At 39.2% G+C, this 12928-nt stretch overlaps 1 protein-coding gene across 1 annotated transcript in view; it reads right to left on the reverse strand.

The window, feature by feature from the left end:
- Positions 1-6886: 6886 nt before the first annotated feature.
- Positions 6887-12928, reverse strand: part of HEATR3 (HEAT repeat containing 3) — a 16623-nt gene continuing 10581 nt past the window's right edge. The window contains exons 9-14 of the mRNA XM_009885071.1: positions 12430-12512; positions 12032-12168; positions 9473-9561; positions 8511-8654; positions 8228-8404; positions 6887-7265 (exon numbers count right to left, since the gene is read on the reverse strand). Of these exons, the coding sequence (XP_009883373.1) occupies positions 7146-7265; positions 8228-8404; positions 8511-8654; positions 9473-9561; positions 12032-12168; positions 12430-12512 (750 nt within the window). The 3' untranslated portion in view covers positions 6887-7145. The remainder of the gene's footprint in view (positions 7266-8227; positions 8405-8510; positions 8655-9472; positions 9562-12031; positions 12169-12429; positions 12513-12928) is intronic.

Raw genomic sequence — 12928 nt, forward strand, 5'->3', positions numbered from 1 at the left:
CGGCTGTGGGGGCGCCGCCTCTCCTCCCCGCCAACCCGTGTACGTGAGGTCGGGGTGTCGGGCGCACCAGCGCGCTGCTGTACGCGGCATCTTCTGCCTTCTCGTTACCTCTGTCCCACACCGCCAGCACCCAAAGGTGGTTTTGGGGCGGTTACTGATACTTCTGGGTCTTCCTGCCTTTCGTCCAGCTCCAGAGGGGAGGGGAAGCGAGCCCAGGTGCCGTGCTTGCACAGCCAGCGCTTCTGCAGACGGAAAAACACATCACCTGCACAGCACAGCGAGGCACAGCACTGCAAGTTCTGCTCAGGTTCGGTTTTATTTTCAGTGTTTTCATACCACGGCCTTAAATCATCTTTCATCTAACATCAGCTAGAAAGTTTCGAGCATGCCGCATGGAAGGCCTGGTGCTTCCTGTAGCTTCTGAACTGCACGGGAGAGGATTTCTCTTTAGGAAGGCAGAGGCGGAGGTTCTCGAATTAAAACACTGCATTCCAATCCCAACTAGTCCATGAGGTGGACAGTTTGCAAAGAAGAAGCCTTAGCACCACTTCTCGATGACAGCCAGAGACTGAAGTTCTGGCTTCTCCCCACCATCCATCCCCCAGTGTCCAAGAGCAGGACATTGTGTTCTCAGCCCTCTTCTGTTCTGTCACACTGTCTCTGATCTGCATTGTCCCAGAGAAACTCAAATACAGCAAGAGGCCGTAGGGTGAAATTTGGTCTCTGAGTTGACAAGACTTGATTAATTGCTTTGAGAATTAGGATCTGTACCTAAAACTACCACAAAGCCAAGTGGACACCAGTGGGACATAAGCACAGCTTGGAACTGGAGAAACACTGCCCTGAATAACCCTATTTTCCAAAACCCACATTCTTCAGTTACTCTGAGAATTATAAGCATACCAGAAAAAGGCAACTAGAAAATTACTAGCCTCATGTTCCTCTTACATCAAAGATGCAAATAAAAAGGTTTCAATTCATAAACTTTTTTTTTTTTTAAACACAACACAGAAAAGTGAGCATAAGTAACAAAGGATTTCATGTTATCTTCAATGAGATAACAGTAACAGATAAAAGACCTGTTTGTTGGGTTTTTTTAAAGCTAATTGTGCAAAAAATGATTGATTTATTCTACACTCATAGCACATAAATATAAACAAGTTTTGTTGTAGGACCAAGGTTTAGTAATTTACAGATTCCTCAGTAGCAACCCTGGTCCCAAGCAAAAAAAGCCAGGACACAACATGGGTGGTGTGATTCCGCAACAGGTTTAGATTAGGGAATATACCTACAGGGTATTAAAAAAAAAAAAAAACAAAACAAAAAAACCACACAAACAACCCCAAAACACCCCCAACACCACTTGAATATGGTCAAAGTGATTATTATTTTTTTTATGATGACTTTGAACTTTTTAACTCTTACTTACTAAAAAGAGAACTTCTCAGAAAAGGTTATTTAGAAACATCATGCACTTTCTAGCTGAATCAGCCATTCTTCAGTTAAATTCTGGTAGTGCCTTTCACTCTCCATCAAGGGGCAGGGAGGAGGGAAGAGGCCAATGAAATTTTCCTTAAAAGTTCAAAAAAAAATTTCACATGTCAGAGGAGAAAGAAAACAAAGAATCCTCAACAATTTTTTTGTCAAAAAAGGAACACAAAACCAGGAGAAGTTTATGCTGAAATCCCAATGCATGTTTAAAAGTGGTATAGTTATTTCTGCGAGTGCCTCACAACCCCAGGGCTGCATCGGAACCCTCTGTTGTGCTAAGACCACGTAGCAGCCACATCGTTCTAACAGCGTACACATTACTACAATGGTATCTTATTCCAGTTCACAAGCATTTTGATTTAAGCTCTTAATATAGCAGTAAAGCAAGGAGCTCCTGACACCCAGGATTTGAAAGAATAAAAAAGAAAAAAAAAAAAAAGCATCTTACCATGTCCTTTGTGTGCAAGTCTCAAACTATGTTTTTATGTGGTCATTGCATTACGTCTGACAAAATGACTCTCACAGAAACAAGGAACTTACGAAAATAATACAGAAACAAAATCAAATCAGAGTGAGTTGATTTAAATGCATGCTGTATTTCCTGGAAGGTACAAAAATTAACAGTTTGAATTTATTTGGAAATTTGACAAAAAAGCCCCACTGCTCAAATAAAAGCTTCTTCAGACAGAAAGGCTCCCCATGTTTCAGCCCTTGTAGAAAAACTTCAAGTTCCTCAATCCACTGTAACTGTCAAGAGTTTTCAGGTTTTGCCAATTATCTTAATGTTACATATCTTAACAGAATGTCCAGCCCAAACTATATTTAGATTGTTTGCTCAATTCATCTGTGCCAGAAAGGAACAATTACATTATTTTCAATTACCACTACCATTGCCGGAATTTAAATTTGCACCAGTAAATGTAAGGCTAGACGTTTCTATCCAATCCTCTGGGAATGCTTTCACTGAAAATTACTTACTAAGGAAACAGAACTTGAGTTTATACGCATTTTTGGTTGGTTGTTTTATGTTAATATTCCACAGGATATGTACTTCATTTGTAATACTTCAACTACAAACGGATTTTAAATTAATTTGTTCTCCAGCACAGTTCTCATTTTGTAATTTCACTGTGCTCTGATTTTTTTTACATTTTCTTTCAAACTAGAAACGTAAAACCAAGCCAAGTCATACCAGTTAAAGTCATTCTAGTTCCTCTAGCATGACAATCTTTAAAAAACAAAACAAAACAAACAACATACTGTGCACAAAAATACCTCCAACACACACCACAAACCCCAAACAGTTAAACTATTGACTATAATATGGTATACAGCCATCTTCTGAATGCCAAGGCAGGATGTATAAAAAGTACTTCACAATAAATGTTTATTTAAATCTTGTTTCTTTTCATAGAGAGCAAAAATAAGCCCCTGTAGCAATGATAACTCCTTATCGACACAGACGGGGATTCAATGTTTTGCAGGCTACCGAGGCCAAAGCAGCGGCAAACGCCACCGGTCCTACTGCTTCTGAATGGGGCCAGGGGCACGCGGCCCTCTTCACGCTCTTCAGTTCACTCCACAGACGGACTTAAATTCAGCACCTCTAAAATCTCAGCTCAGAGCCAGGTGCCGTTGTGCGAGGTGTTGGACAGGCAGACAAATAAGGCAGCAATCCATACTTTCAAAGGACTGCAGTTTTTAATTGGCGCACAGACAGATGATGCCTTAGGGACCAGAACAAGCAAACAAATTCCGTTTCAGATACCTGTTTTGATACCAGCCTTATCTGTGTGATTACATGAACTGATGATGATCACGTACATCTATTTACTTATGCTGCACACTGTCTACATCAGTCCAATTTGTGCCACCCTCAAAGTATCTTCAAGATCGGCCTTTGCCTTTGTAGGCTGTCAAGGATCTTGTCTTCGTCTCAAGCTTACCCTAAACCTATTTAAATAAACTAGCACCAAAACAGCGCCCAAAACATTTAATTTGCACCACATCATCACTTCTGCTGCTGCCTTAATTTTCCTTAATGTGTCAGAACAACTTTTATAGCCCCAATCTTACAGCTCAGCTCTTCTGTACTTACAAATCTCACCTGGGTTTAGGCCCTGATCTGACACTTATTTATATCACTGATAACCTGCCTTGTCTTCCATAGACAAAAGTCTTCAAAAGTTTTCCATGCTCTTCCTATTATCTTGTCTTGTCCCTTACAAGCAGAACATGATCTCTAAATTAACATACAAAATTATTACCTCTCATTCAGTCACAAGCCCTCCATGAGACACCAAGAGCAAGTTACACTAAACTGGTACCTAGGCACGTGGTAGAGTAAGATTTTCTTATTCTGACAAATAAAAGAATGGACATCAAAATATGCAGATGGCTAATTATTATTAGACAACTATAACAACACAGAAACCCCAAAGGAAGACGAGGGCTCCAGTTTGCTAGGGGCTACTGGTAAGGGCAACAGACTTTGGCAAAGATCCTACAACACAGGACATTAAGAAATCACATATAAAACCATCATTAATGTTAGCAATGAGGTTAACAAACCAACAAAAACACCTCCCAAGAGCTACAGCTTACCCCTCTATCAACCCAAACATATCTGGTGAGCTGGAGACAGAGCTGCCAGCTTGTCAGTGATTCATGTCCTCAGCCAAACAGGCCCACCAAGTGCTCTGGTCTCCTCAGAGGAAACGAAGGTGAAGGGATTACTTTAGATTTTGTATGTTAGAGTTCTAGTACAAACTCACAAGAAACCAAAACGCCTTTGCATGTCCTTGTTTCTCTTTCAACTGTTAGCTAGAAATGGCATGAGTACCAGAAGACAGAACCAAATATTTCAAGCGCTAAAAATCATATACTTCTGCAAGCGATATGGTTCATACTATGCACCCATCTTATAATGACACAAATGGGTTTTGTTGGTTTTGTTTGTTTTTTTTTTTTAAACATTCAACTGATTAGTGCATAGCAAAAAAAAAAAAATAATCCATGCGTTCCTACTGTTGGAATAGTTTAAGATCTAAACATCAGTCTGTCTTTTCACTTGAAGGAAAAAAACAGGGTCTGATAGATTAAATTAAGAAAGCCAGGTTTTCTAGTGGATGCCCCATCTTCTATATATTTATCTGTAACTTTCAGATTCATATCTGAAGTGTTTCTTCTCATTAGCAACCTAAAAAAGCCTGTGAATGAAAAATAACATATTTCATTGTTCTAACAGTCCCCAGGAACCAGATTCTGACTGCTACACTTGATGTAAAATGCAAAGTCCTACACTTGGGCCCGAGTAATCCCCCAAAACAGAGCCGGCTCTTGACTGAATGACCAAAGGGCAGCTTTGGAGAGAAGGGGTCCTGGTGGAAAGTAAGCTGAAGAGAAGCGTATGAAGTTGAAGTTGCAGTTATGACATCTAACAAATATCAGGCTGCGTTAGCAGAAGCATGGCCAATGCGTCAAGAAAACTGATCGCCTCCCTCTATTCAGCACTCATGAGATCACATCTGGAGTACTGTGTCCAGTTTGCCCCTCCCCCCTAGTAGAAGCAGAAGGCCACCAAGATGGTTAGAGGGGTAGAGACACACTGCACAAGGAAGTGCTGAGGGAGCTGGGTTTATTGGGCCTGGAGAAGAGGGGAATACAATTGTTGTTTTCAACTACCAAATGGGGGTTATAAGAGGAGATGGAGGCAGACTCTTCTTGGTGGTGTGCAGTCCAAGGACAAGGGGCACATTTTGCAGCAGGGGGAAGTCCTGCTAGGTACAAGGGGGAAAAGAAATAAAAGTGTTCGCAGCGTAGGCCGTTGAGCACTGGAAAAGGCTGCCCAGAGTTGTGGGATCTCCATCCCTGGAGATGCTCAAGGCCTAGCACAACCTATCTGACTCCAAAGTTAAGTCCTGCGTTGAGCAGGGGACAGGACTAAGAGACCTCCAGAGATCCCTTCCAACCTAGGTCATCCTGCAATTCAATGTAGCACACAGAAAATGAGACCAGAACTTTCTGCATGAAAGTCCTTTTAAGCACTCCAAACAAATATTAATGCCTTTTATCAGGCTAATATTATACTACCCTCACTGTACAGCAAGTATAGCTATCACCGGGATTAAAATCCACGTCCTATGCCATAATCCACCTAGCTACTCCTCCCTCAGCTGTTAGACTCCATCCCTCTTCCCTGCCTGCCCCTGTCAAATCCCAGGATAACCCTTCCACTGCGCTGTGCTCCTCAGGGCTTCTCCGGGCCAGGCTGAGTGGCCCTCCAGCCCCGCCGATCCCACACTCCCACCCGCTCATTCCATTAGCAGGCATCGCATCACATCACACCACACGTTTCATCCAACTCCTGCAAAGTAATAGCAACAGCAGGACTTCCAGGCAGTATATAGCTGCTTAAACTCATTTTTTGCTTTCTCTTGCATTTGACAAAATACCATAGGTCAGGATTTCATGAAGTCAGTTATTTGCAAGTTATGCGGTCAGTTCCTGAGCCTGCTTTCCAATCTAAGAGACTGAAATCTAACAAATGGAGCAAATTTCATCTTTGTAGTTCCATGCCAAAACTAGATGCCTGTGCTAAGGCAGCATGTTAAGGGAAGAGGTGGGAAAAAGCCCCATTTTAAAAATCAACATAACAAAATGCATTTGTGTTTGGTTGTGGGGTTTTTTCCTTAAAAATCTCATTCACAGAAACAAAACCAAAGCTTTGATATATGGAAGTTCACATATGATCTTCATGAATCGGTGACAGCCTTTGAAAATAGTTTCTGTATTTTACAGCTTAAAAATCTCTATCATAAATACTTGAAAAAGATATTTTAAGCAGTTATAAAAAGTTACTTTAGATAATACCTCAGTATAAAAAAATATTTTTTATTAGGTTTACTACTTCCTTGAATTCAAATTTATCATGATGTAGAATTACAAGGAAGAAAGTAAATGAGGAGACTTGATTTTCAGAAATACCAATCAAAATAAAGTAAAAACAGGGAGCTGCGTATAAGCGTAGGATCCTCTTACACTGTTTTCCACAGCAAAAAGCTATCGTACTGAATTTATCTTAAATGAATCTGAAATAGTTTTCTCTTCGATAAACCTCATGAAGTAACAGATCCAAGTGCTGACAGTAATCTACAGACTTGTCACACGCTTCTCTTGGGAAGCTTGCCGTAAGTGCCTGTGCAATTTTAGAAAAAGGTAGGAGCAAATATGAACATTCTGCCACTGCTTCGATCCCCTGAAAAATATCTTGAGCTTTTACTTTTTTTTTTTTTCTTGATCTGGCACATAACTGAGAATATTCTCCGATTTACTTTTTCATGCAGTTACAGTTTTCCGCCACAGTACGTGAGGATTTCTAAACGATGCCAGTGGTGCTATGTACAGACCTCAGGATTGCAAGAGCACGTTCTTACCACTGCTAGCAATCTCCAAGTATGCTATGTTTTTTTATGTTGATGTGACTTTCGTATTGCATCAACCCAGAAGTATAAAAATACTGAACGTAAAAAAATTGCAGTATTAACATGAAAGCAAAACTGCGCTGCTCAACAAATTTTAGAAGTTCAAAATGGTTATATTTTCAGAAAACATTATTCAATAAGGGAAACCTTAGTTTAAAGTTCCTCGGTGTTTCAAGTTGGAGTTTTCCCTAGTGTCTCCTGATATGCAATGAATCTTCTCAAATTCATCTTCACATTGTCAAGAACACACAGTTGATCTGTACTATATTGTCCTTTGCCTTCTTTTCGCATCTGTAAAACCAAAAAATGCATACTTTACTAATGGAGAAGGTCCTCCTATTAGGTTACATAAAGTTTATAATAATTGTATATACATCTTCTACCAAGGCTTAGAGGCTTAGGCCTTTGGAGAACTCCAACACGTTCACGGGTGCACATGCATACCTAGCAATTACTTCTGCAAGTCAATTTACTATAATACATCTCTGCCTAAAACTAGACTACTATTGGCATACTATTTCATCCATAAATCTGAAACATACACTTATTTTCTGTAGCTTTTTATATGAAAGACCTTCCACACCTAACTCAACCAAATAACTGTACTACTGTCAGGTTATGTATTTTGCATGTATAGAGCTCAGCTTGAAGACTATGAAAGTCACTCCTGAGGCTTCACCTGACTAAAGAAACAACTAAGTGAAGGTCATTCTCTATTTAAGACAAGGATGTACTTAAAAATACAGTTTAGAATTTTGGCTGCGTGATTCTTGAAAATACAGAATACATGATCTATTTTAATTAACCACCAAGAGACCAAAAATGTCCACCTGCAACTACAGCAAGTTAAAAACAAAAGATGTCAATGTAACTTCAGAAGGGACTTCTCTCCCACCAATTTAGCTCTTCTACTCCAGAGACATCTGCAGGATTTTTTTATTTTTTTTTCAAGGGTTTCAGAACAATACAGTGATTCGGACATCAATAATGCTGATGGTGTAATGCAGATGCTGCAGTGCAGATGTTGCACTGTTACCTGGATGGTTCCATGAAGTGCAGGGTAAGTGTATTTGCTTTCCTCTGAAGTGGAATATCAGAAATTCAATTATGGTTTTGGTTTGGGTTTCTATTTTTTTTGGTCATCTCGTGTATCTAACCTGCCATTATACTCTATGGAGAGGAGGACTCCAAATCTCAAAGCTTTAACCAACATTGTGTGTTGAGACCCTGAGCTGGCTGCATTTGATGCCTACCCTCATTTTGAACACTGGCTGAAATTCTTTCAGTGCTGGAAGCAACTTGATCTGTACCGCCGCCTTTTCTGCTTCTTTACCATCTGCAAATACATCAAAAAGTGCATCCAAGGCTTCCCCTGCTACCACAAGAGAAGATTCCTTCATAGCAACCTCAAGAAGAAATTTTCCAATCATCTGAAATAAGAGAGAAAAATTGATTTTTCCAGCTATGCTTAAGAAAATTGAAACAAGTTATCAAAACTTGTTATCAAGGCTTGCAATGCAAAGTTTGCTTTTTCACCTTTAGTGTTTCAGCTGTATCTTGTCCTTTTGCCAGGACGCTGCCAGAAATTCCAAGGATGCTCACTACGTTCACTCTAACACTGGCATTGCTGCTGTGAATACCAGCTTCACATAAAGCCAGTAGCTGCTCAGGAGTCATACACTGTTTCACAAGGGGGGGAAAAAAAAGGAAGGCAGGCTGAAAATTTCCAGGAGAATGTAAATATGTCTAATATGACATTTAGATCATTTGCTTTCACAGAACACAGGCACATTCATAACAGAGAAACAGAGTCCTGAATTATGAAAACTGCATAAATTCCAAAATTGTAATCAAGCAAGAAAACAGTAAAACACTCCCTTTCAACTTCTTCAGGTGTTTCTTCCAGAACACAACCAAGGCTGTCATGAAGCTGAAAGAAAAAGTTCTGAACCCAAAGGGATTTTCACAAATTTACCTAGCTCAATAGCTATTTCCAACTCATTACAACTTATAGTATAGAAGTTCATTTTTCAGTTTAAAGCCAGAAAGGACCAGCAGATCATATAGTATTACGTCTTGTGTATCAAACTATTATGCTTCATTCCTATATTCAGCTAATTCCTGTCCAGCCAAGATTCTCAGGGGACAGCTAGCTTCAACTAGATGGCACCAGGAAACAAAGAATCCACATATCTAGGTGCTAATTCACTAAAAGCTTGTCATTATATCCACCTCCTAAGATGCCACCTGTGGCTTACTGCTGTTTTGGTTTTGAAATACTTTTCATCTGTTTACACGTTAAGGAGGAGATATATAAAAAAGTATTCCTGTAAGGTCCATGAAAAATATAAAGAGTGAATGCTATTAAATCTGTTCTTTCAGTATTCACAGTTGCCGAAATTTAGCACTTCATTTCAATGGTTTTGTTTCAAAAACTTTCCAGCACAATCTCACATGAATTTGAACCTACCACAGCATCTGAGTTTGAAAGCTTTTACCTGGGAGATGTTCTTTGATGCCATTGTTTGTAGGAGAGCCCTCAAAGCGCTGGTTATGGCTTCCAGGAATTCTATGTCTGTAGGGAGTTCTGTCAAAGAATTGAACCCAGAGCCAAAAGTTAAACAGGAAGATGAAGGATACAAAAAGCAAAGAAATACAAATTCCTTAATCCCTTAATTGTTCCTCCAGGTACTGCCGCAAACAGGAAGATCTAGATTTTCAGACTGGTCTTTGTAGGTTTGTAACCATAGCGATTTGTTTGAATTCAGTACTAATTGCATCTGGAGGTCAGACCACAGTTGGTCCTTATCGTCAGGCACATCCCTGGTTAAAACACTCGTGTGACCTAACGTGTGGTACAAACCACTGCCGTCAGAACAGAAGCTTGAAAACTGGTATCACATTGAGGCTGTGATAGGGGAACTGGGAAAGCTAGGGAAGCTGACTGTGTACTTTAACTCCTTTCTTCTGTCTTCTAAGCAGGCTTTTTAGACACCCCGAACACTGGCCTCTTTCCAATTCATATAAAGAGTGCGGTTTCCAGTGGTTTCATAACCTTTCAGAAATGTATGAATTGAACATGGCATTATTCTTGTTTAACTACAAACTCATCAATACCAGCCATCACCTCCAATACATGTTCTGCATTTCCTAAAGATTTTTAGTTTCCTATAATGTGTTCTTATTTTCTAAACTACTCCAGATGCAGAAACTCTTGATTGTTTCATGCGTATCTCCTCTTTTCCCACGTAAGCAACTACATCTTTATGCCTCTTTTTCACCCTGTAAACCACAGAATTCCTTCTAACCACATCTTCGTATGTTATCAACTCTATCTGGCAGTTTCCACTACATAGCATTAAGTATAAAAAAAACCAGCACGTTAACAAAAATGGACGTGGGCCATTAAACTAATTTATTAGCTGCTTCTGTCTTCAGCTAGCCACTTCTCCAGTTTTATCTAAGAACTGACTATTGCAAAGCATAACATGTAGACCCTCAAATCTTGCAAATCCTGCTCTTCAAGCATGAGGCAAATAGTTTATGTGAACTTTCTTGCATATGTCTTCATATATATTTTCGTTTCCTGCATTTTAGGTTTTCAAGCACTAAGCTCTCAGTAATAATGTCCCCATAGACTGATCACATGCTTTTAATGACACTGAGAAAAAAGTGTGTTTTGCAGACAGATGCATTTTCAAGCATTAATGCAGTGTCATACTATACACTACAGCAAATAAGAACTACATACACGGCATTTGTGGCTACAAATGAAGACGTTGAAGGAAGGAGAAAAAAAAATGAGCTTCTCAAGCTTTTAAGAGACAAAAAAAGACAAAGCCATGCATATGCTAGACTTCAGCAGATCTAACTTAGGAAAAATGTTTTCTGACAATTTTGAGAATTGGCAGGCTTTTCCAGCCTCAAAGAATATTTCTTATTTTTTGAACAGCCATCATCGCTGACCTTAAAATAAAACCACATTATCAGAATAGTCTGAATGAAGCAGCCTGTCAAGGAACCAGATCATCAGCTTGGAATCAGATTTGGGGGGTGGTGGTGCCTTTTTTTGTTAAAAAATTCTCAGTTCAACTCTGTAGTATCAGTATCAGAGCGATCATGGCATAAATGGTCCAACAGTATTACTGGAATGATGCTGATGTGATGTATAAGGTTACAGGAGGTAGCTGGAAATGCTAACTGCTGCACATCTACACTACACCACCCAATAACACTGATACTGCCAGATCTACAGGGAAACCATCACAGTATCTCTATGAAATAATGTGCATTGGAGGCACTACAGTGGATACGTTATAGTGTTTACTAGAATATATCTGACATACTGAAGTAGTACTTTTAGAAAAATTAAATGTATTGCCTTCTCCATTGAAATCGAACCACCACCATAAGAGGAAGTTAAGCAGCTTTAATAGTCATAAAAACTTTGCACATTTTCTCATTACAAATGTATTTTCAATAAAGCTATGCAATCATATGCATAAACCACTTCCTGTACCCAAGGCAGCTGCTATCTTTCCTACTGTAATAAGCATGTAAATTCCGGAGATTTTTGCAACAACCACCTTTGCCATAATTTTGTAAGATTCCTAGAAAAAATGATATGAAAGACTGTGCTAGATACCCTTTTTTTTCCACATGTCTGTTTAGGCTATTTTGCACATTTAAAAGGAAAATGTCCCATCTTCTTCATGGCTTGTCTGATTAATGAAAAACTGCTATGATCACAAATATAATCAAGTAAACAGTTCTAGTCTCACAACAAGGCAGGATTCATGCACTAACTTAGTGACATTCTGTGCACACACAGACATATTCTTGCATTAGGAGCATACTTGCTCAAGATGCAATTTGGATAAATATATCTTATCAGGATATACTGTTTTGTCAGCACATTTCCAACATTCAGTATCCTTATTTTGAAGGGCCCAAGGGATAAAATTAGTAATAAAATGGCATTAAAACTTCCCAATGTACATGGCTACCTTATATCTATATGAAATAGGTCAGCAAGCCCCCTTTACTAACCATCTTACCCATTTTAGAAAAGACTAGCTGCGAGAGATGCTGTGCAAGGGACTGAAGTGCTGAAGCTCCTCCAAGACAATCCACGTCTGACACTAACAAAATGCTATGAAGACATGTTAAAGCTCTACACTGCACCGCATTCAGTCTGAAACAAACAAACAAAAAATGCCCTTAGGAGATCTCTTTGAAGACAGATGTTGAAATACAAAGAAGGATCTTGAATGAAATAAGGCTGTGATCTGGTGTGCAATTAACATAAATATTTGTATCTCTTTATTCAAAATCACATATCAGATCTGCCACTGTCCAGATCTTAAAAGCAACCCAAAGAGGGACAATTCTTCTAAAAGTTCTAAAACAACTGAATATAAATGAAAAATAGTAAGAGAGACAATGAAATTCCTACTTTTTAATTAATGGTTTCCAAGACGGATTGTGCATACAGATGTCTAGAGCAACACTGTTCGGAAAAGCAGTTTTTTCAAGAATCTGAGGAGGGGAAAAAGAAAGGTTTAGCAATAAAGCTTTTTTTTTTTTTTCTTTTAAGGTGTGTTGGGGGGTAAGACTGAAATTTTAGCTTAATGTCAAACAGATACTTCAAACTACATATTTCAAAGCTTTCCAGGTAGCAAGTGTCTCATCTGCTAGAAATGCCAGAATCTTCCTCAGTCACTCAAATGGTGTAGTTATAGTATCCAACTGTACTGAACAAAAGGTGATTTTCTAGGTCTCTGCTATTCTTTTTTATTTAGATCCTTCTTCTTACAGATTCCACTACAGAATTTTCAAATAGCTGCAAGTCTGAAAGACCTTGCCATGAAACTTAGACTGCTTAAGTACAAAAAGCCTTGAATGTTTTCATCTCGCACCTTGATGTCTTGGGTGAGAATTCTACCATGCTGCTG

The sequence above is a fragment of the Charadrius vociferus genome, unplaced genomic scaffold (genome assembly GCF_000708025.1).
Source record: "Charadrius vociferus isolate BGI_N301 unplaced genomic scaffold, ASM70802v2 scaffold475, whole genome shotgun sequence".
Classification (NCBI taxonomy): Eukaryota; Metazoa; Chordata; class Aves; order Charadriiformes; family Charadriidae; genus Charadrius; species Charadrius vociferus.